This window comes from Lissotriton helveticus, chromosome 1_1 (genome assembly GCF_964261635.1).
Source record: "Lissotriton helveticus chromosome 1_1, aLisHel1.1, whole genome shotgun sequence".
Lineage (NCBI taxonomy): Eukaryota > Metazoa > Chordata > Amphibia > Caudata > Salamandridae > Lissotriton > Lissotriton helveticus.
Genome location: NC_136057.1, coordinates 1,867,086,625 through 1,867,111,001, shown reverse-complemented (window position 1 = coordinate 1,867,111,001; position 24,377 = coordinate 1,867,086,625). Strand labels below are relative to the sequence as shown.

The 24,377-nt window shown below is 47.2% G+C and overlaps 1 protein-coding gene across 1 annotated transcript in view; it reads right to left on the bottom strand.

Moving 5' to 3' along the window:
• Window positions 1-19,042, bottom strand: part of CACYBP (calcyclin binding protein) — a 79,179-nt gene extending 60,137 nt beyond the window's left edge. Inside the window, exon 1 of the mRNA XM_078641936.1 lies at window positions 18,855-19,042. Within this exon, the coding sequence (XP_078498062.1) occupies window positions 18,855-18,866 (12 nt within the window). The 5' untranslated portion in view covers window positions 18,867-19,042. The remainder of the gene's footprint in view (window positions 1-18,854) is intronic.
• Window positions 19,043-24,377: the final 5,335 nt, after the last annotated feature.

The window sequence follows — 24,377 nt, the reverse complement described above, 5'->3', positions numbered from 1 at the left end:
CGGCCTGGGTAGCACTATTAAACCACCTACTAAATTTCTCCCAAGAGCAGCGCATGCGCTGACTAGCGAGATCTAAAAATGGCCCTGGACAAAGGTATTCAGTAACGCTGCACTGGCCCTTACATGACGCGCTTCTCAGCCTAATTACATAGCGCTAGCACGCGTATTTTAAAATCGTCGTTTTTCATTTAAATAAATTGGAACTGCCTGATATTTTAATAATAAGCACACATAGCGCTTACCCGCATTTTAATCTGTTATCTCACCGCTGTTTGGCGGGTCACTTATTCCAATACACTCACGCCTCCAGCCATCTTGGTGGTAGGCAGGGACTAAACGCGGCGCCATTTTGGTGAGCGCCCTAGTCTTCTGTCGGGCTGACCTCGGCTCTACTTAAGACGGCAGTATCCGTTCGCTCGGCCCTGGACAAAGGTATTCAGTAACGCTGCGCTGGCCCTTACATGACGCGCTTCTCAGCCTAATTACATAGCGCTAGCACGCGTATTTTAAAATCGTCGTTTTTCATTTAAATAAATTGGAACTGCCTGATATTTTAATAATAAGCACACATAGCGCTTACCCGCATTTTAATCTGTTATATCACCGCTGTTTGGCGGGTCACTTATTCCCATACACTCACGCCTCCAGCCATCTTGGTGGTAGGCAGGGACGAAATGCGGCGCCATTTTGGTGAGCGCCCTAGTCTTCTGTCGGGCTGACCTCGACTCTATTTAAACCTGCCTTGATGACGCGCAGCGGCAACGCGCAGCGGGAGCGCCAGACTCACGCCGGAGTCCAGCCAGAGTCCTGCCCGTCTGCGCTCGTCCGCGTCGAGGCTGCGGAGGAGGTAAGGGATGCCGTCCCCAGGGCTACAACTGTAGTCAATTCCAGGGAGTGGTTAGGCTCCTTTAACAATTGCTTCCCTTCCTGCCACAATTCTTTATCCCCAGATACATGGGATGGCTCAGCTTCATGCCTGCATTGCAAGATGAAGTTCACTCCTGTGCTGGGCCCCCATGTCAATTCTCATTCAGCTGTACTCCGGGGGGGGGGACTTATTAATGCCAGGTCATTGAGCAAAAATGCACAGCATATACACGATCTAATTATTGAAATGGACCTAGATTGGGTATTTGTCACGGAAACCTGGCTTCGCCCATGGTGCAACCCGGACCTAGCTGTGGCTCTTCCACATGCTTTCTCAATCCAACGATTAGATAGACCTCTGCAGCGGGGAGGTGGGCTGGCAATCATTCATCGTAGTGCTATTAAATGCACTACGTTTGAGTTGCCAGACATTAAAGGAGTGGAGGCTATGGCCTTTTGCCTTGCCATCCATGATTCCTTCTCCTTCTCTGGTGCTTTGATTTACCGTCCACCTGGCCCATCGGCTGATTTCTTGGAAAGCATTGGAGATGCACTGAGCGAGCTTACTCTTAGGTTCGCATACTGCACAGTGATGGGAGATCTTAATTTCCATTTAGAGTCCCCTAAGGAACCAGGCACTAGTGGGTTTATGGATATTATCAATATACTTGGCCTTACTTTGTTAACACTAGAACCTACTCACACAGCAGGCCATGTTTTGGATTGTATTTGTTCTAATGTTGATGGTCTGTTAGTTAAATCTCCACACATTTTAACCTGGTCAGACCATAAACTCATTCCATTTCATCTTTTGGTGAAACAGAAGGCTCCGGTGATAAGCGCAAACTTAAACTCTGTCAGCCGTAAGCTGGACTGGATAACTGCCTTCTCACGGCCTGATCTTTTGGAAAAGTTGAATGCTAGCAAACCTGCTTTAACAGGTTGCACTCTAACAGATAATCATCAATACTGTGAGTGGCTAGCAACATTTGGGTGGTCCTTGGACGTGAGGAAGAAGCAAAGAAATTTACGCTGTCCCACAAATAAAAAGAGTGCCCCACGGTTTTCATTAGCTTTAAAAACCAAACTGAGTGCATAAGATCCTTGGAGCGTAGGTGGCGAAGGAACTATGAGCTGGTTGCTCGTGATTTATATAAATCTGCACGTAGGAATTACCATGCCGCAATTAAGCTGGCAAAGAAAACATACTACTTAGAGGTTATCTCTTCTTCGGATAAGGGACAGAAGGAGATCTTTAAGATAGTTAAGAGTTTCACTAATCCCACTGCACTCTCTCAGGAGATTCCACCTTCCCTCCCGCTTTGCAATTCCATAGCCAACTATTTCGAAAAGAAAATCTCTGATATTGTTAAGTATTTTCCATCTGTGCCATCCATCTCGACAAATTCGGAAAAAATGAGGATAGGCGTTATGACAACCAACACTTCTCGCTTGGACTCATTTACCTATATCTCCCTGGAGGATTCACATCAGGCTATTTTGGCCATAAAATCTGGGTCTCCATTCGATCCCTGCCCGCCTATGGTCCTGCGAACCCTGGTTGAGGAGTTAAACCCAACTATTAACAGTATCATCAATTCCTCGTTGGCTACAGCAGTAATTCCAGGTGATTGGAAATGCGCAGCGGTTATGCCACTACAGAAAAAAGCCCTGCCAGATCCAACTACTCTGTCTAACCTGCGTCCCATTTCCCTACTCCCTGCGGTGTTTAAACTGACGGAGAAATTCGTTAACTATCAACTTACGAGTTTTTTGGAGGAGAATAACATCCTGCACTCCAATCAATCAGGGTTTCGGTCCAAACATTCGACTGAGTCCGCTCTTTTGTTTTCATCAGAGACTTTACGAATGGCACTGAACCAAGGGAAGAAGGCCGTCTTGATTTTACTCGATCTATCGGCGGCCTTCGATACGGTCTCACACTCAATCTTGATTGACCGTTTGGAAAACGCAGGTATAGGAGGAATGGTGCTGGCATGGCTTACTAATTTCCTTTCTCAGAGACGTCAGGTAATAGTACTAGGTGACTACAAATCTGAAGAAAAGGTCATCAGCTCAGGGGCCCACAGGGCGCTAGTTTGAGTCCTGTTCTTTTTAATCTTTATATGGTCCCCCTGATTGAGCTGATTGCATCCTACCAGATTGAAGTCATATTGTACGCTGACGATATGCAGCTGATCCTAGTGCTGGATAGGGAGCTGCCTGGGGCTGAAGAAAATTTGATGAACTGTCTTACGGCCACATTTGAGTGGATGAATAACAATCACCTCAAGTGTAACTCAGGGAAGACAGAAATATTGCCCTTTGGACCCCAAAATCTCTTTTCCCTTAAACAATGGTGGCCTGAGGATGCAGAAGCTCCTCCCAATACTATTGCTTCTGCTCGAAATCTGGGTATTAAATTCGATGACCAACTTTCATTCAAACAGCAAGCGGTAGGCGTAGCTAGCTCATGTTTCCAGATTATCAATTCATTGAGGAAGTTTTTTTGATCTTCTTCCTCTGGCAGCCAGGAAGACAGTAGCAGTAGCTCTTATAACATCTAGATTGGACTACTGCAACAGTCTTTATGCAGGCACCAATAAAGCAGTGCTGCACAGGCTGCAGATGGTCCAGCATGCTGCTGCTCGCCTGGTACTTCGCTGGCCGAGAAGGTCATCTGCCTCGGTGGCGCTTAAGATCTTACACTGGCTGCCCATCCACAAGCGTGTTCTATTTAAGGTCCTTGTTATCACCTTCAGAGCCTTCCAGTCACAAGGTCCTAGATATCTGTTGAATGGCTTTAAACGCTATGTGCCAGCACGCTGCTTGAGGTCCATCAATCAAAATCTTTTGGTGATCCCCAGATTCAGATTGGCAACCAAAGGGGGGAAATCTCTTTTTGTACTAGGATCAAGAGCTTGGAACAAATTGCCAGCTCAGTTTCGGCGTATAGTCAAGGAGAGCGACTTTAGGAAGTCTCTGAAGACATGGATCTTCTCACTCTCCGATGAGGCCTGCAGATCATTAGTGTAAAGCTTGTAATGCGTGAAATTGCCTTTGTCCACCAACCTATTCCAGCGGGGTTGGGTGTTGAGTGCCAAGATGCTCCTTGGAGCGATAGTAGCGCTATATAAATGTGTGCTTACATTACATAAATACAGAAAAAATTAGCAAACAAATATGGATTAATACAGATGGAAAGTCAAGAACAAACAAGCATTTGCAATGCAATAGGTCTCGCATTAGAAAAGTTTGAGCTACTGGTATTGTAAATGACACATTTTTAGGTTTTGCCTAGCAAATGCGCACAAAGTGCGCATGCGCTAGAAAAACCTTATGTCTTACAGTGGGGAACAGGGACTCGCCCCCTGCTCCCATTGGGAGCCGGATCTGTCCGTCAAGGCCGGACCAGATTCGGGGGCGTTCCCAAGAATTTTTCGCTTTTGGCGACGTCACGCTGCGGTGGGCGGGGTTTTTTTTTTCTCTCAAGCCGTGTTTTGTTTACTCTCGTCCTGCCTTTTGCAGGAGTGGGCTGCGCGATTTATGTTGTCGAGCAGGTAAGTGTGTACCCGTTCCCGCCCCCCCTCACGCTGTCTAATTTGTTTTAAACTTTGTTCGTGTTTCCGTTAACCCGCCCCCCTCCGCTGTTCCCGCCGGCCCCCCCTCTCGCCTTGTTAACTTTGTTCGTGTTTCCGTTAACCCGCCCCCCTCCCCCGTTCCCGCCGGCCCCTCCTCTCGCTGTCCATGTTCCCCGTTCCCGCCCCCCATACCCGCTGTCCGTCATTGTTGTGCCCATTCCCACCCCAATGCTTGTTATTATCGTTTGTGAACAAGTTGCAGGGCGAATACAATACTCAATACCGGAAGAAATGAGGAGAGGTTCAGTTGTTGGAAACCTTGGAAAGGACTTGGGGCTAAATCTGCGGGATTTGTCTGAAAGGAAAGTTTGTGTTGTTTCTGCTGCTGGGACTCAGTATTTTACGTTAAACGAGGATGCGGGGACACTGCACGTGAATGACAGGATCGACCGGGAGGAGCTGTGTGCGGAATCAGACAGTTGCTACATCAAATTGCAGACCGTTGTGGAGAATGCCTTAAAAAAATTTCACGTGGACGTGCACATCCAGGATATTAACGATAACATCCCGAGTTTTTTAAAGAATGCTGTTGATTTAAATATATCGGAGTCCACGTTGCCAGGAACGCGCATTGCTGTCGGGAATGCCCGAGACCCCGACATTGGCATCAACGCCCTGCAGGGCTATAAGCTGAGCAGTAACCTGCATTTTGTCCTCGAAGAGACAGAAAGCAATGACGGGTACAAATATGCAAAGCTCGTTCTGGAGAAGGGTTTAGATCGAGAAAAACAAAGCCGTCAAGTTTGTATGTGTGTGTATCTGGCCGACAATTTTTTCATTGGCACTAAATGATTTTCTGCTCTGGAGAAATAGTGATCCAGGGTACTAAGGCAGACCACGAGGAACTGAAACACCTCATTGTTTCCTGACATTGTTGCATACCATGAAGTATTTTCTCCAATGCAGAGTACACAGCGGGCACAGCGGCCAGGACAGCCCTGGCGCAAGTCTTCACCCACCCCGTGCCCAGTGTGAGTTCCTGACCCAGCTAGTGCTGTGCTTTTGAGTACCCATGGGCGTACTTTTCTGATTCTAAATGCAGCATTACATTCACATATAGAAAAGGTACAATAACAATCCTATATTTAGCAAGTCAATGACAACGGGTGGAAGGACACCTGAGGTCAAAGAGGACTCCAGGCTTCTACAACACAATAATAAGAGAAAAAAAGTGAGGACGCAGACCTCCACCCCCCCCCCCTCCCCTTCCCATAGCAGCACCTTAAACTGGGGCAACCTGTCCCCAGCCTGGCTAAGAAAGAACAGCTCCACGAGGCAGTGTAAATGTCAGACGATGCGCTATATAAAAACTGTCTATCCACTCCTTTCTTCCAGTCCACCACCAGTGTTCAGACCCCGCCTCCTCCCACAGACATTGCAGCCTCTCCTGGGAGCAGCTCTTGCTCCTACTAATGGACGTTAATGGGTTTCTCCTCCAGGTTGCGCCTGCATTAGCCCAGCCTGAGCTCTCTGATGGCCGCAGAAATCAGCCAAGGAAAGCGTTTTCCTTTAGAGCCGCGGTCCCTGGTTCGATCCGGGGTATTTGCTAACAGATAACACCTCCGTGGCATCTTTCTGGAAGGGAGGGGGGGGAGTTGGTGTTTACTCATTGCACAGGCCCTATATGTATTGTACTCTCTAGGTGCTCGCAGTGTGTGGATGGGGGCTCGCAGTGTGTGGGGGGGGGGGCTCGCAGTGTGATGGGGTGCTCTGTGTGTGGGGGGGGCTCGCAGTGTGTGGGGGGCTCTGTGTGGGTGTGTGTGGGGGGGCTCTGTGTGGGTGTGTGGGGGGGGGCTCTGTGTGGGTGTGTGTGTGGGGGGGCCCTGTGTGTGTGTGTGGGGAGGCTCTGTGTGGAGGGGCTCTGTGTGGGGGGGCTCTGTGTGGGTGTGTGTGTGTGGCATTTGCGAGAGATTAGGCTATTGCCATGGTAAATGACAATGCCATTTATTTATCTGTTTTCAAAACGAACACAAATAAAAATGTTGTCATTTACAATGCCAATAGCTCTAACTTTTACAAAGGCAAAACCGTTGCATTGTAAATGCTTGTTTATTTATGTGTTGGTTTTGAAAATAGCGTAATTAATAGCTTTGTCATTTACAATGCCAATAGTTTTAACTTTCGTGAATGTGACACCTATAGCATTTGTAATGCAATATGTGTTTTATTTATGTGACTTAGATGTATTGATATTACAAATAACAATGGCTTTTTTTATAATTAATACTTAAATAAAAGCTATTGCAATTTATAATGGCAATAGCTTACACTTTTGGAAATAACTTTTGTGAAGATTATGTTCAGTGTATTTTATTGTGACGAAAAGCCAAGAACAGATGTGAAATATTAACATCTTTTTGTGACATTTTTCATAAAGCTTGAAACATTGAGAGAACATATTTGAACCAGTTGTTGTTGAATGGTTGCACAGATTGATGCAGTGGTGGCGCTGAGTGATGTGGTGGCGAAGAGTGATGCTGTGGCGTTCAGCGATGCTGTGGTAGCGCATAGTGATGTTGTGGTGCACCTGTGTGATGCTGTGGTGGTGCTGAGTGATGCGATAGATAGATAGAGTGTGTGCGATAGATAGATAGAGTGTGTGCGATAGATAGATAGCGTGAGGGCGATTGATAGATAGATAGAGTGAGGGCGACATAGATAGAGTGAGGGCGACATAGATAGAGTGAGGGCGACATAGATAGAGTGAGGGCGACATAGATAGAGTGAGGGCGACATAGATAGAGTGAGGGCGACATAGATAGAGTGAGGGCGACATAGATAGAGTGAGGGCGACATAGATAGAGTGAGGGCGACATAGATAGAGTGAGGGCGACAGACAGATAGAGTGAGGGCGACAGACAGATAGAGTGAGGGCGACAGACAGATAGAGTGAGGGCGACAGACAGATAGAGTGAGGGCGACAGACAGATAGAGTGAGGGCGACAGACAGATAGAGTGAGGGCGACAGACAGATAGAGTGAGGGCGACAGACAGATAGAGTGAGGGCGACAGACAGATAGAGTGAGGGCGACAGACAGATAGAGTGAGGGCGACAGACAGATAGAGTGAGGGCGACAGACAGATAGAGTGAGGGCGACAGACAGATAGAGTGAGGGCGACAGACAGATAGAGTGAGGGCGACAGACAGATAGAGTGAGGGCGACAGACAGATAGAGTGAGGGCGACAGACAGATAGAGTGAGGGCGACAGACAGATATAGTGAAGGCGACAGATAGATATAGTGAAGGTGACAGATAGATTGAGGACGACAGATAGATAGAGTGAGGGCAACAGATAGATAGTAAGGGCATTAGATAGATAGAGTGGGGTGGCCTCGTGGTGGACGTGGTTGTGGACTTGGTGGTATTGGATGTGGTGGATGTGGTGGTGGTGGTGGACGTGGTGGACATGGGGGTGGTGGACGTGGGGGTGGCGGTGGTGGACGTGGTGGAGAACGTAGTGGTGGTGGACGTGGTGGAGAACGTAGTGGTGGTGGATGTGGTGGACGTGGTAGTGGATGTGATGGAGGTAGGTGTGGTGGTGGTGGACGTGGTGGATGTGGATGTGGTGGTGGTGGATGTGGATGTGGTGGATGTGGTGGTGGTGGTGGATGTGGCGGTGGTGTTGGACGCGGTGGTGTTGGACGCGGTGGTGTTGGACGCGGTGGTGTTGGACGCGGTGGTGTTGGACGCGGTGGTGTTGGACGCGGTGGTGTTGGACGCGGTGGTGTTGGACGCGGTGGTGTTGGACGCGGTGGTGTTGGACGCGGTGGTGTTGGACGCGGTGGTGTTGGACGCGGTGGTGTTGGACGCGGTGGTGTTGGACGTGGTGGTGTTGGACGTGGTGGTGTTGGACGTGGTGGTGTTGGACGTGGTGGTGTGAGACATTGGAAATAGCTAGAGGCATAGAGAGATCTGTTCTACCATCCAAGGAGTTTGGTAAATCCAAAGTGTCTTTAGCAGAAAGTGTGAATACAATCTCATAAAGCCAAACCTTCTTCAAATACTAAGGTAAAGTTGTATGTGTGGGTTGGGAGAGTTACTGCTGCCAACTGTCATGTACATGTACTTTGTATTAGGGATGGGGCACTACAAAATATATCTGTTTTGGGTGTTATAACATCAAGAAACACCAATCAAATTGTTACTAAAGAACATCAAAAAGTAATTGTTCGATCTTTCATGACCTGCGTACAGTTGCACAATAAGAACGAACAATATGATGACATCACATCGCAGAGGAGCCGATATTTAAATTGAAAAGTAATAATCGAAGGGTCATATGAACTACTGCAGGGTGACTGCACTATTGTAAAGCTGTATGTATAGTGCATTATTAAAGCTTGGTAAGAAGGAACCTTTTCCCTATAAAACAGGCAACACACGAGGTGTTGTCAATGCTCGTTCTCATTTATTTACTGTAAGGCCTACACATACTCCCAGTGTACAAAAAATACTTTGTTTGGAACCAGCATTAGCCGCCACCACCACCTCCAAACTGGATCATTGAACCCTGTCTATTCTGCAAGCCGAGTGTTGTAAAACTTGCACTCTGTGTAAAGATTTATATCTATCATGTAAACAGCATATTCTAAATGGTGTAGGCACTCTGGAAAGAACTCTTGCCAACCTCAAAACAACATAATTCACAGCAGGCTAACACCCTCGCTGGAAAGGACACCGGATGTTCTGTACACAGCACATTTTATAACCTGTAAACACTTTAACTGTAAAGGACTCGGTGCAGTAAACACAGTATTTCACAGTCTGCAAACAGTCTCACTGTAAACGACCCTACGTGTTACGTCATCTAAACAGTATATTTTACAGCCTCCAAATGCTATAAAGAACACTACATATTCTGTAAAAAGTGCATTTCAAAGCTTACAAACACTCTTTTCTGCAAAGGACCCTACGTGTTCTGTAACTAAGCCTTGTATTCTACAAGCTATAAGTAATCTAAGTAAAGAACTCGAGCCTAAAAGCAGCGTATTCCACAGTATGTAAACAGTCTCTTAAAAGAGCTAAATCTGCATACTTCACAGCCAGTATATACTCTCTGTAAAGTCCTATCTATTCTGTAAGCAGATAATTTCTTTTTATTCGAAGCCGAACTTGAACCTTCTTCCTGGTCTTAATGTGAGATCGCTTACTGTAATCATAGTTACTAAGTTTTGAGAATCTGCTGCCAACCGAGCATAACGCCTTTCACTGGACCTGTAAAGACGTATCCGCTTTTTTTTCCTAATCGGTTTCTATCAGGAGAGACAAGAAAAATATACAAAGGTTAGCAGGAGGACAGGGACCATAGTGGAGCAGTTTCGGAAAAACATAGTGAGAAATGTGGAAGCGGAAAGATGGGGAAATGTAGAAGAAAAGTGGAACGTTGGTAGAAATCGTAATAGTGCGTATTTGCCAGCGTGAAGAGGACAAGAAAGAACAAGAGGAGTGAGGTGGGTATAAAAGCATAGACAAATAGGGAAAATGCTGAAAGCAAGAGAAACGAGCACAGGCTTCCCAAATGAAAGTTACATGGAAGCTACATCTAAAGCGCTAGAATGGATCAGAGGTCCGTGGCACTTGGAAACAAACCCAAGATGTGGGTGTGAGAGTACACAGTGAGAAGGTACAAGACAGCGCAGTTACATAACATATAAGGAGGTATAGACTAACATTATATATTAGGAGCAATGGATCAACATCATATATTAGAAGCTATAGCCCAACTGCACGTTTCCATCTCAGCGACATGGTTAGAACTCATTGAAGACGGGTAGGATGCCCACGTGGAGCTGTGATTAATGATACATACTGGACACTTAGCTTAAGATGTAAAGTAAGCAGCTGCCTCGGTTTAGAGCGGAGCGGAGCAGTAGTCGAGGAGGCAACATCGAGAGTGGCAGTGAGACGGGTGGTAACGCTACATAGTTGGAGTAGCCTGCTGCAGTTTAGATCACGCAGCCGAGTAGGTGGCATACGGCACCATTCAGGCATCGATTCCAGGGGAAGAGCACGGGTGTCGCATAAGGGGCAGAGCCAAGACTCGATGCGGCTTGTAGTTCTGCCCCTATACCCTGCAGACCAAGGACCACAGGAAGGCCGATGAAAAATACTGAAGACCTGGGGGCCCTCCGACGGAAGCTTCCATACAATTTGAGCAAGATAAGGAACAGTTTCACTTGTGTTTGGAAAATGGCACACACAGTGTTCGTTCAGAGCAGAACAGCAGCTATGACCAAAAGCAACGAGTATACAGAGCAAGCCGTGAGCGTGCGCATCCCGGAAGTTCGGAAGCATCACGCCTGTCGTGGGGCGGGACTTCCGTCTGCCGCGAAGCCCGCGCCCATGGAGTGGATGGCCCAGGAGCAGTCATGACGCACAGCAGAAGTCAGGAGTGGTGGCTGTGGCCGCTGACGCGGTAAGTGGGGCGGGGTGGGGGGACGGCGGCGGTATGTGTGTCTGTGCGCGCGTGTGTGTATGCCTGTGTGCCTGCGTGTGTGTTTGCCTGCGTGTGTGTGTGCGTGTTCATGCGTGAGTGCGGCTGTGTGTGCGCGCGCGTGATTGACAGAGGCGAGAGGCTTACTTGCGGGATGGAGCTTCCGAGGCAGGGGATGTGCACGGTGCCGTGCGCGCCCTCGAGGAGGAATCTGAGATAGCGAGGCTCGTGCATGAATGCTGTCTCAGATTCCTCCGAACACGCCGACTATAGGTCCATCGCTACGCTCGACCTAAAAATACCATAAAACCAGGAACCCTAAACATAATGTCGGATTTTGAGGTAAATGAGGACATTTTCTCTCTTGAAGAGGCCATGGAGGCTTCCACGGTTAAGGAGACTGTTGCTACTCTGTCCACCTCCGCACCCCTCCCCATATCCTGTATGCAAATGAAAACTCTATTTATACATCTGAAATCAGGCCCCCCAGAGGATCCCTGTCTGGATTACTACTTTTTTGGAAAAAGTATATAGCCAGATAATCTGAACAGAAGTCCATCCACAAATCCCATTAAAAAAAAACGAATGAGTAGCCAGACGATTTTAAAAATCTACACACGATTTTGCTTTTGCCTGCACCAGCAAAGAATTCTGAAAAATACATTAATCAGACCTTGGACGAGTTTATTTTTACGCAGGACTGCTGGACCCCTCACAGAACGGTTTCCGTAGCGGTCACAGTACCGAATCAGTTCTAGTCGCTGTGGAAAACTACATCCGCTGCTAAGTGAACCAGAGTGGCACGGCTATCCTGCTCATGTTGGATCGGTCAGCAGTATTTGATACTGTGCCCCCTCCCACTTAGTACTAAGACTGCACCGGGAGGGGGCAAGTGACACTGCACCGGCTTTACTGGGGGTCGTTTCTCACTAACAGAACCCAGACAGTAAGCAGTGGTGATTTCATGGCGGAACCCTTTAACTCCCTTTTGGGGTGCCACAGGGTTCCTAGCTCAACCCCACTTTGTTTAATCAGCATGTGGCACCACTAGCAACTCTGGTGCAGTCATTTGGTTTCGTCATATGAAGAGGACACCCAGATTATTGTCTCAGTGTCTGATGACATGATATCAATAGCAGAGAAATTCAAACTCTGTATGTTGGATGTTGGAATCTTGATGAAGTACTACTGTCTGACATTCAATACGGAATTGATTACGGAGAAGACAGAGATGCAGTCTTTGGGGCTAAGCACTTGGTGTGGTCAGAACTGTGGTGGACAGAGACATGTGGCCCCCTACCTACTCCAGTTGCTTCTGTTAAAAACCTAGGAGGAGTCATTGATAACACACTCACTTTTGCTACTCGGGTCAATAGGACTCCAAGCACATTTTTTTTATCATTAAAATTTTGAAAAATATTCTTCCTTTCATTCCAATGGAGCACAGAACTGCAGTAGTCATTGCATGGATTCCCTCTCGCCTTGATAACGGAAACGCTCTTTACTTAAATATCAATAAATCCTCATTTGAACTCCAGATTATTCAAAAAGCGGCTGCTCATTTGATATTGAAAATATCAGCGAGGGAGTCAGTGAGGGAGGGCTTGCGCTCTCAATACTGGCTGTGAGGAAGCGGGTCATTTTCAAAGCAGTGTGCATGGTCCATCGGGCACTGTACCTTCAGGGACCGCTTCACCTCAGCTTACCATTCCAATGGTATTTGCATAAAAGACAGCTGAGATACTCTTCTCAAAGACAAAGGATTGTTCATAGGTTTCGGAAGATGAGCTGGTTGGCCACACCTCTTTGGTAGCAATTGCTAAATTGTCAAACATTCCTGATCCACATTGCTAGTTTAACCTCTCACATAGCCTCCCATAAAAAATTTGAAGACATGGTTATTTTCTCTTCCGTAATAGTTCCTTTTGTGGGTGGCTTGTTTTCTGTTGGTAGGGCTTTGACGTCTTAGGGCATAGTGTGCTTTATAAATCTAATAAAATAATCTGGTGCCTATCCCTTGTAGGGATTCACAGGGAGCTTCGCCAACCACCAAGTGGCCATAATTTTGGATTTCCGAACACAGCACAAACTTTTTTGGCCCACCCTTCTTGTCATCCTAGACTCATCGCTATCAATGACCCAGAAAGTCAACGCCGTCTCCTCCTCCTACTCCGCAAGATCTACAGATGGATCCCCACCAGAACCAGAAGGACGGTCACCCTGGCCCTCGTCAGCAGCAGACTGGATTACGGCAACGCCCTCTACGCGGGAACCACAGCCAAACTCCAGAAATGACTACAACTCATACAGAGCGCCTCCGCACGCCTCTTCCTTGACATCCCCTGCCACAGCCACATCACAGCACACCTGAGAGACCTGCACTGCCTCCCCGTCAACAAGAGGATCACCTTCAAGCTCCTCACCCCCGCTCACAAGGCATTCCACAACAACGGACCAGCATACCTCAACAAACGACTCCCCTTCTACACCCCTAACCGCAAGCTTCACTCCGCTGACCTCACCACAGTTCCACGCATCTACAGAACGACCACCGGCGGCAGATCATTCTCCCACCTCACCGCCAAGACATGGAACACCCTCCCCGTCCACCTGCGGCAGACCCAAGACCTGCTGACCTTCAGGAGACATCTCAAGACCTGGCTATTCGAGCAGTAGTAGCACCCCCCTCCCCCCACCTAGCGCCTTGAGACCCTCATGGGCGAGTAGTGCGCTCTACAATGTTTGCTTGAATGATTGAATACTCCCACAGAAACTTTAAGTAATGGACCACCACAGCCAGTACCCGGACCTTATTTTGGAATAGAAAGCAACTCTGGAACCAGCTCAGAAAAGTTGTTTTACCACTACCAAGACATCCTGTGTTGCTGCTTGCCCCTTCCTTCAAAGCAGTAACAGGTCTGACTTAAGCGAAGCTGGAACTTTTGAGTAGGCAGAATCTCCGTGAGATAAAAAATAGGGAGAATATGCAATTAGCTGATAGTCAAGACCATGCTGGGACAATTAATGGATTGCACCCGATGGTAAACCTGCATTGACCCTTTATTTACGCAACTTTGTTGGATCACTTATTTATTTCCAACTTGAGATTGCACAAGTTTTCCCTTTCATCCTAGATAACTAGAAGTGTCCGCTAACTAAGCAGAGGCTGCCCGCCCTGATTCTGTGCCACTTCCCTATGACCCACAGTTTCATAAATATCGTGGTTGAAAGGTGCAACAGGACCTCAAACTAAAATTTAGTCGTTGGTGGGAATCACTATGTACCCATTGGTTAATTAGCTCACAAATTGTCACTCACGTCACATATGAGCATCAAACTCACAACACCAACTGTGACCAGCCATTTGCATATTGTAAGCCCATGAGGTTTGGTACAGGTCTCCCCATCCCCGGAAATGTGCCCTACATGCTACGCTAATACAAACTCCTTTAGCATTTCCATTGAAACAAACTCAACGGTGCCTTGTGCCACCTGCCAGAAACCATTGGATCCCTGGCAGCCCTGTTAACTCAGCATTGGATCTTTGACGCCAGTCTGTTGTTACCATTTTTATCTGTGTTTCACAGACCCTAAATCACTTTCAGGTGGGCGGAGGGTAATTGTGAGATTTTGCTCCTGCTCTCACAAACATGGGCTTCGGCCATAGTCACCAAGGACCTAGAATAACAGCCAAATATATCATTGAACAGTAGGTACTTTGTAACATTGTGTGGCGCCTATGCGCATACACCATACAACTTTACCTATCCTATAACGCCCAACATCCCTTGTAGTGGAAAACCTGAAGATCTCCAGAGATTGTTACAGGCTCGCAACTGACCACCTCACAGAAAAGTGCTAGGCAAACCCCCCCACGTTAACTGCATTAAGCCTACAGCTGCTGCCTGTCTGACAAAATTAGTCCCTTTTGTGACATCCTATTTGATTTGTTTGCTGCTTATAAAGAAAGGAAGCATGACTATTTGACCAAACCTCCCCCCCCCCATTTTGTTTTGTGGTGGTGGCTCTCTTCTACCACCAGAGAGCAATATATTGAGCCACCAAGGAAAACAGAAGTCGAGGCAACATATCTTTCCAATTCAAATGTATTGATTTTGTTTTAAGATTTTTCCTGCACATTTTAAATAGGAGAGCATTAGGAACACCCTGTGGATGCAAATGTAGCTCATTTCATGGCAAAGAAGATCGAGCCTTGATGTGGTCACAACATTGTAGAATTCTTTCACTGCGCAAGCAGCTGACGGTCTGGTGCTGAGTACTCTTCAGCCGTCGCTGAGGATCTGCGTCTGCTCTTTGCCTGTATTCAGTACAAAATTGGTCACTGCAGAGGCACCACAGCCTGGGTCTGAAGCAGCTATTTATTGGGAAGCTTTATTGCTGAAATGCTTACAAAAATAGATGGATTCTGTGAAGTACAGCAATGTGCATCCTAGGCTGGCAGGATTCATTCCAAGCGATCAAATTTGAGATATAACATGCTTTTTTCCATTAAATTATACCTGTGTTTGTTTCTGTGTGCATCTTTTCTCACATGTTTTACTCTCTCAGTCCACAGCCTGTCCCAGGATCTTTCAGTCCTCAGGTACCCATTCCCTCAGCTGCATAAGTTAGATTTATCACTGTAGTTTAACTCCATCTCCCTTTTTTTCCCTAACAGTCTCCGTTCCAAAATATACTCCTCGTGTCCCATCAGACTGTTTCTTTACCTAAAAATATTCTCAACCCAGGTTGCTCAGGTTTGCAGTCCTAGCTATCCCTTTATTGCTGTCCTTCCCTCTGCCAAACTGACCTGGCGCCTACTTTTTTTAAACACTTAGATATATGTTGCCTCGCACATCTCTAGACAGATCACGCTGCTCCCCCAAACTGTCTCCTCTCCCCCTGCCATCTTCTCCTCCTCCTCCCAAACCATCTCCTCCTGTCTCACTAACCCAAGTCAACTCCTCCTGTTGCACCCACCCACAAACAATCGCCTCCTGTCGCACCCCCAAACACATCTCCTCCTGTCTCACTCCCCCAGCCATCTCCTCCTGTCTCATCTCCCAGTCGTCTCCTACTGTCTCACCACCTCCCACAGCCATATCCTACTGTCTCACTCTTCGGTGCCATTTGCCAGCGGAATGTAAAGCAACAGTTGATGTTGTTGCACCAAGGATATTGTGCTGCATAACTAAATACTTATAAGGTCCCAAAAGCGAGACCCTTTGGCTATGACAATGCTCGTTTTACCTGCAGTCTTGATTACAACTTATTCTGTGTTTAATGACATTCAGTGACCAACTTAGAGAGACTGAGGAAATGGAGGGAGAGAATCAGTCATTTATGTGCTCTGGAAAGTGGAGAAGAATACTCAAAGAGCAGCGGCTGCTGAAGATGGGGAGGAAAAACTGAGGATGCGCGAGGTGTCCTTCAGCTGATGAGGAAAAGAGATAGGCTGAAAGACGGCAAATAGGGAAAGGAAGATGGCGGAGTGTAGTTGGAGCTAGAAGAGGGGGAAGTACTAAGTGAAGAACAGAAAATACCAGCAGCTCAAGCAGGTGGTGGAAGGAAAAGCTGGTGTAAAGAAAGGAACTGCGGTGAAGGTGGGTGGCCTGTGCTCGGAGTTGGGAAAGAAGATCTAGTGTGAGCTTTGTGTTCCTCCCTTTTGATCCGCAAACCACTGATAGTGTTTGCAGCACACCACTAATATCAACCTCATTTAGGTCTTGAAAAGGTAACAGGTATGAGAATGGGGACAGGGCATGGTCTGCACCTGTGTCCAGTGCCCTTGCTCAGTTTTAATTGGGCACAGATAATCCGCCCATTAGGTCCACCCTTGTTTAAGATATGTGGATTCACCCTTTAGACAGGTCAAAACTTACAGTGTCTAGAACAACGGTTCTTCCAAAACACAGTTTTTTGCTCGCTCACCCATGCATTGGCATGGCCCACCCATACTTCATTGTCCTCTTAAATACTTAATGTGGAACCGGGCCAGTTACCAGAACAGTTTGCTGTGGGAATTGGCCCTAGAGACAGTAGTCAGGGTCTCAAAGAGAGAGTAGAGAAGTGTTTGTGTTAAATGTATAAAGTGCTTAGATCCTGGCGCTGTTGTTGATGACAACAGCCAGAGCAACAAGGGAAATGGAATAGAAAGTGATTGAAATATAGAAGCACAAAAAAGTATATAAAGTTACCGAACCAAAAGTAACCGGTCAACAACTCAAGACCTGGCTGTTCGAGCAGTAGCGGACCCCTCTCCCCCAAGCGCCTTGAGACCCTCCGGGTGAGTAGCACGCTATACAAATTTCCTGATTGATTGATTGATTGAAATCTCAAAGGCAGGGCTTTAAGTGGGCCGGGTCTTACCGGGTCTGAGCACCGGCAGTTTTTTGAAGGGGGCCTCGAAACGGGTCTCTATCGGGATCTGTTTTGAATCCTGGCACAGGTGGTCAGTTTTTTTTCCGGACTGCTGTCACTGCAGCCCGGAATAAAGTGCCAGGGCGCAAAACAGAGCCCAATAGAGGACCAGTTTCAAGACAGCACGCACATCGATGTACCCTACTCACACTAGTCACAAGTGGAAAGTTACAGCAAGACGTTATACCAGGTGAGCGTTGCAGGGGGAAGGGAAATCCTGTAAAGAGTCATTTTCTCTCTGGATTTCCCTTCTCTTTTTGAAACGCAAGAGCAGCAACATCGTATGTAGTGTCACCAGGGCTTTAAGTGTAAGCTTTTTCAATATTCTATACAAGCCATAGTTGTTGCTTATTTATCTTATGCAACTAACAACCATTGACAAAGCCAATAGTCCGGACTTGTAAGTATGTTACTTGTTGTATTATTTACCTGGATGCAATGACAGAAACAGCAAATACAAGTTGGGCGGCACTCTATGCTAAGCACAGATTTTTAACATACTGTTTTTAAGCCACGCCCTCAATTACACTGACCACGCCCCTTTGAAAGACCCACCCCAGTTTTTTCATCCCACTTAAAGCCCTGCCCAAAGGAGATCCCCGCCACGAATGAAGAGCAGGATACTAGGCTTTCTATAAGAGAAAAGTCAGAAGGTGGGGAGCTCATGGTGGGATGGCGGAGCAGGGGTTAAAGAGGAAGACGGAAAAACAGTAGCACACCACAATCTTTAAGCAGACCATCAGACATAAAAGTGAGTTTTCTCTGCTAAACATGAACGAAGCAGTTTTTCAGAAGTAACTCGCGCTATACTATTAAAACCTTGGAAATTCTTTCACCTGATTCCACATAGCTAGAATGGTCTATGGGCATTATTGATGACATAGGGCTTAAGAGGTCAAATAAGCAGAAGGCGACGGTCGAGATATCTTCATGGTCTCGGAGCAAAACATACGCCTTGAATCGCCATGAAAAAAGGTTTGTGGGAAAAACAAACAGACTTAACGGAAGAAATCATTAATACACTCCCAAAGATCAATAAAAACTGCATGAGCTTATTTTAGGTTGGAGTTTGACAAATTACATAAAATGAAATACAAAACAGCACGAGGCAACACAACCGGAAGTCACGACTGGGAAAAGGAGGACACTGGGCAGAAAGAAGCACATCTGACAAGTGAGGTGCTGCAGCCCGGCTAGGGGAAAATAAAAATGTCAAAAAGGACAAACAGAAAGAGGGGACATGCACCATTCGTCCAAATATTGATCTCCCCGTTTTAACTATAGGCGTGCTCCCTCCCGATTCCCTACACTGTTCCTATGCTGTTTTTTCTCCTCCCATTCTTCTACTACCTTCACCAACGTCCCTTTCTGCTTTTCCTCTGTTGCCCTCACCCGGCTGTACTGTCACCTCGCCACATATTATTCCCCCTTTCAATTGTCCTTGTTTCCTCCACTGTACACATTAATGTTTGTTTTGCCCCGTGTCCTCACCTCTTCCTCCATCCTGTACCCTGCAAGTGATTTCAGACCTCGCAAAAGTAGACCGCCCCAGACACCTCTGGAAATTTCCCGCACCGCACGTCGCTCTGAAAATGACGTAAAAGGCAGAGGTTTAGACGTCCCCTACTGACAACGAAACACATACGTCATCTATTAACCACGCCCCGCCGAGGTCTTCCTGTGACAAGTGGCACATACCGGGTAGCGGCTTGTCGGCGACGTCACTTCCAGTGACCTCGTTTAACCAATGTTTAAACACGAAAGAAAAGACGATGTGTGGCCGCCAGAATAAAGTATCGAATAGGGCTTGCGTGCAGAGTGAAAAGTCTTGCGACGAACCTGATGGCCTTATTAAAGTCATGAGAGTGTCTAATAGTTGATATTACGAAGTGAACGGCAATTTAAAACAAATTATTACTGAAAGGATACATTTCCCTGTCCAGAGAATTACAAGAGCATCTCTGCTCGGTCTCCAACTTGCGTTTATGGTGATATATTTGCTGGGGCAACATTGACACCTACGTGGACAGCCACGGGACACGGTTAAGCGTTTATAACCCTTGAGAAATCTCTGAAGCGCTTTCCAGGCATGTGGCACGCATGGGTAGTATTTATTTATGCGTTTTGATATAGTGTGTACTCAGGGCTTTAATTGGGATGAAAAAAACAAGCATTTGCAATGCAATAGGTCTAGCATTAATTAAGTGTGAGCTATTGGCATTGCTAAATATTGCAACACCAATTGCAACAAAAGTCTATAAATTGTAGGCCAAAAAAATGTGTACTTATTTTTGTAGCAATGGTCAATCAATCAGCGAATTTGTATAGCGTGCTACTCACCCGCTAGGGTCTCAAGGCGCTGGGGGGAGGGGGAGTCGCTACTGCTCGAACAGCCAGGTCTCGAGTTGTTTCCTGAAGGAGAGATGGTCCTGGGTCAGCCGTAGGTGGGTGGGAAGGGAGTTCCATGTCTTGGCCGCAAGGTAGGAGAAGGATCTTCCTCCGGTGGTGGTTCTGCGAATTCGTGGGACGGTGGCGAGGGCGAGGCTGGCGGATCGGAGCTGGCGGGTGGGTGTGTAGAATGTGAGGCGGCTGTTGAGGTATTTGGGGCCCATGTCGTGGAGAGCCTTGCGTGCGTGGGTGAGGAGTCTGAACGTGATCCTCTTGCTGACGGGGAGCAAGTGCAGGTCTCTCAGATGACCAGAGATGTGGCCGTGACGGGGGATGTCCAGGATGAGTCGTGCAGAAGCGTTCTGTATGCGTTGGAGTCTTTTCTGGACTTTGGCTGTGGTGCCAGCGTAGAGGGTGTTCCCGTAGTCCAGTCGGCTGGTGACGAGGGCCTGGGTGACCGTCTTCCTGGTTTCGGTGGGGATCCACAAGAAGATCTTTCGGAGCATGCGCAGGGTGTTGAAACAGGATGACGAGACGGCGTTGACTTGCATGGTCATCGTGAGGGAGGAGTCCAGGATGAAGCCCAGGTTATGAGCATGAGCCGTTGGCGTGGGGGCAGTGCCCAGGGCAGGGGGCCACCAGGAGTCGTCCCAGGCAGAGGGGGATGGTCCCAGGATGAGAACTTCCGTCTTGTCGGAGTTCAGTTTCAGACGGCTGAGCCTCATCCATTCCGCGACATCTTTCATTCCTTCCTGGAGGCTGGCTCTGGCGGTGGCGGGGTCGTTGGTGAGGGAGAAGATCAGCTGGGTGTCGTGGCATGCTGCGCTTTAGATGAATATGTTTAAATGTAAAGTCCCCACTCGAACCACTTTCCAAATTTTGTGATTACTTTCTTCAGCCTCTGGTCAAGAAGATACCCTCATACGCCCAGGACACTGCGGATGTGTTACGCCTGATTGAGGGTATCAATGGGAGGGAAGGGGTGGACTTATTGGTCACCCTTGATGTGGAGCCGCTTTATACCAATATTCCGCAGCGCGCCACCCTAGAAGCCATTGTGTCCAGTCTCCTCAATGAGGATTGGTCCTCCCCCACACCCATCCCTTTCATCATGCACTGTGCGACCCTAACCCTGATGGAAAACTATTTTGAGTACAACACCCTCCTCTTTCACCAAACACAGGGCACCTCGATGGGTAGTACCTTCGCCCCGAGTGTGGCCTGTCTGTATATGGCCACCTTCGAAAGGGACATCATTCTCAACCCCAGTAATCCTTACAGAGGTAATCTCACCTTATGGAGACGCTTCATTGATGATATCCTCCTATTTTGGAGTGGCGACCCCGAGACCTGCCAGGCTTTCTGTGAGTGGATTAATACACAAAATCCCTTTTTACGCTTCACCAGTACGATATCAAGCACTAACATCCCTTTCCTGGACCTCACTATCAGTTTAACTGACACTGGCCTTCACACGAACCTATATAGAAAGGCAACTGACAAGAACAGCCTCCTCCTCTACCAGAGCCATCACCCCAAATCCTTGAGGGACAACCTCCCTTTCGGTCAGTTCCTTCGCATCAGAAGGAACTGTACCACCCTAGCAGACTATAAAACGGAGGGCTTGACTCTACAACACAACCTACTAGACCAGAGTTCTTCAAACTGTGGGGCGCGCCCCCCTGGGGGGGGCGCAACACCATCCTAGGGGGGGCGCGAACTCCACTCTAATTTTACTATTGTTCCCTGCATCTTAGAGAACTCTGGTATGGCTGGAGGGAGGGGAAATCGACGGGGCACGAAGTGCCCATGCTTTGTTATGTTAACCTCCCGGGATGGGGTTAATTCATGGTGCTGAAATGCTTCAGCTGCAGTGTCTCCTGCCTCTCACTACAGCTGAAGCATTTCAGCTCTATGAATTAACCCCCTCCTGCGTAGCTGCCAAAGTTTCAGATTGCCATGTGTAACATTTTCGTAATTTCAGGGTAATTATTATTTGCAATTAGTTGCAGTTCAATGACGTCACTCTATTATGATGACACTCCCTTCCTACCCTGGCAACGGCGAGAGCGCAGCGATACAGAGAACGGACGGCAACCGAGATAAACTGAATATCGGAAAAAGGGCTTTGTCCTTCCTTGTAGAACTGAAAGTAAGGAACCTCTCAGTCCTCCGATGCTTTGTAAAGAGAAGAAGGCGTGAGCGTAACCACAAGCAAGGATTTCTATTCAGTGAAATATTAAGAAGCCTCTAAAATATTGTTCGTATTATTTCACTGTTTTCTGGCTTTGTGAAATATCAGACAATACGTTTTGTGTTATACTACGAGAATTCCAAAAATAGTTTTCTCTACAGTAATTAAAATTGCATTTTTTTTCCTTACAAACTCACATTGTGCACTTCAGTTCTTTACCAACGACTCGAGTCATTAACAATTTCAATATGGCCACTTAACATGCGCGTCTCGTTTACTTTTGGTTAAAGACAAGTTGCTTCTTTCATCCTTCAGGTGAAATGAAGCCAACCTGTCTACTGTCTTTCCTATTGTAGTATGTGTGCAGGTGCAATTTGGCAGTACAGCCCCTTTAAAAAAAAAATATATCATATTGTTATTTCTCAGAACTACAGTAGCAAAACTGCAAGTAACAGAAACGAAAGTGGGTTTTGATGAAGGAGCTTTAGTTTAATGCACCTCACTTCGTCACATCTCATTATCATACAGAATAAGAACTGTCCCTCTCCAGCCGTTGATTAACTTCCAAGTTCCCCAGGTCCTTGAGTAATGTACTGCTCTAGACCAGGTTTCTTCCTTTAAATTGAACAAGTCCCAAAATTTAGAGAAAACAAGCACTAGCAAAGCCAATAGGTCTCACCATTGGAAGAGCTATAGATTTTGGCAAGGGGGGTTTAGCCACGTTGTACACCAGCGTGACTGCTGTTCAGAATAGCTCAAAGTTATTGACGTGGGATGGGGAAGAGTGGATTGGGGAGATTGTGGTAGAGTGGGGTTGATTGGCGTAGAGTGGAGTGGGGGTAGAGTGGGGCAGATTGGAGTGGGGGAGTTGGGTAGCTTGAGATGGAGTGGGGTAGACTGTGGTATGAATCAATGAATATAAGATTTCTAGAGCGCTAACTTAGCCCAAGGGCATCAAGGCGCTAACCACAGAGCAATGTGCAGGCAGAAGACACATTCTTACCAACATCTAAGGCAGAGTTCTTCAAACTTATTTGGGCTGCAAGTGTGGGCGTGAGTCGTGTGTGTGTGTTTGGAACTTGGAATAGGTCCGAAGGCAAGTCGGGAGCACAGATCAATTGAAACTTTATGACCAGCAAGTACTCTTATTTTACGCCCCTATCTAACTCCAGCGTTAGGCCCACGCTTATTTGAAATGAAATTGCAGCTCGAGAGCAACTGCATTTCATGCAACTCCTACCTGGCTCCCCTCTCTTTGTTGTGACCACCCACCTGCATCAGACTCTCTCGGGCTGGCTAACTGCTCATTGAGGGGTCGAATGCTACGCCGTCCTAGAGGTGGCTTAGCGAGGCACAACGAGGAGAAATGTTTTCATTCCTCCTCGTTTTTCCCTCTTTTAATGCGTGCCGCATTCTACAGCATGCATTGAAAGAGGGAAATGCCTGTAGTGATTGTTTATGTGCAGGAAGGGGCACCTTCCTGCACAAAAACAATCTCCCCATGACGCAGGCATGGTGCAAGGATGCCTACGCCAGCACATGGCTGCAGGTTGTGCACCAGCGCAGGGGGAAGCACAGATATGCGTCATATTCTTGTAAATATGTCGCACCCCTGTGCTTCGGAAGTGCCGCAGCCAAAGGGCTTGCGGTGCCACGCTGCTGCACTTCCTTGTAGATCTGCCCCTGGATATGGAGCACAACCTGAGGAAGGCAGTAGCAAAAATCCATCCACAGATTGACCGCCTGTGGCGAAAAACAGGCACACCCGTCACATTTATGTTGGTGGTGTTATCAATCAATGTCATGTGTAAAACAAAGCATCCTAGTAAAAACAATTTGTGCACATTTTAACTAGGAAAATGGTTGTTTGAGCCGTGTAATAACCTGTCATTTCAGTACACCCACTCACAAACCTGCACTTTACCAAACGCTCTTATTGTGTTGAACATTATTTGCTGGTTATGGCCCGGGATATGCGCGCGGCGGTCAATTATGTAGTGTACTAGATTCCAGAAATTTCTGCAAGGTGGTGGGGGGGCCCAACAGCTAAAAAAATTGAGCTGGGGGGGCTCAACCTGCAAAAGTTTGAAGACCTCTGTACTAGACAGTGGCTACCCCACCCGTAAAATCAAACAATCATACAAACGGGCTATGAACAACCTGAGGGAGAGTCTACTGCAAAGGAGGGACAGGGACAATTCTGACACGCTCACATGTGTGACTTCCTTTACGTGTAACTCTAACCAGATCAGGAAGACCATCAACAGGCACTGGGGAATAGTAAACACCGGCAACCTTGCCATTCCCAAACCGAGATTTGCATTTAAACGCACCACTAACTTGAAAGACACACTAGTCCACACTAGACCTAGGACTAGGGAAGGGAAAACGCAAAGGACTCTTTGGAACCCGCCACCAGTGGTGGGCCACTA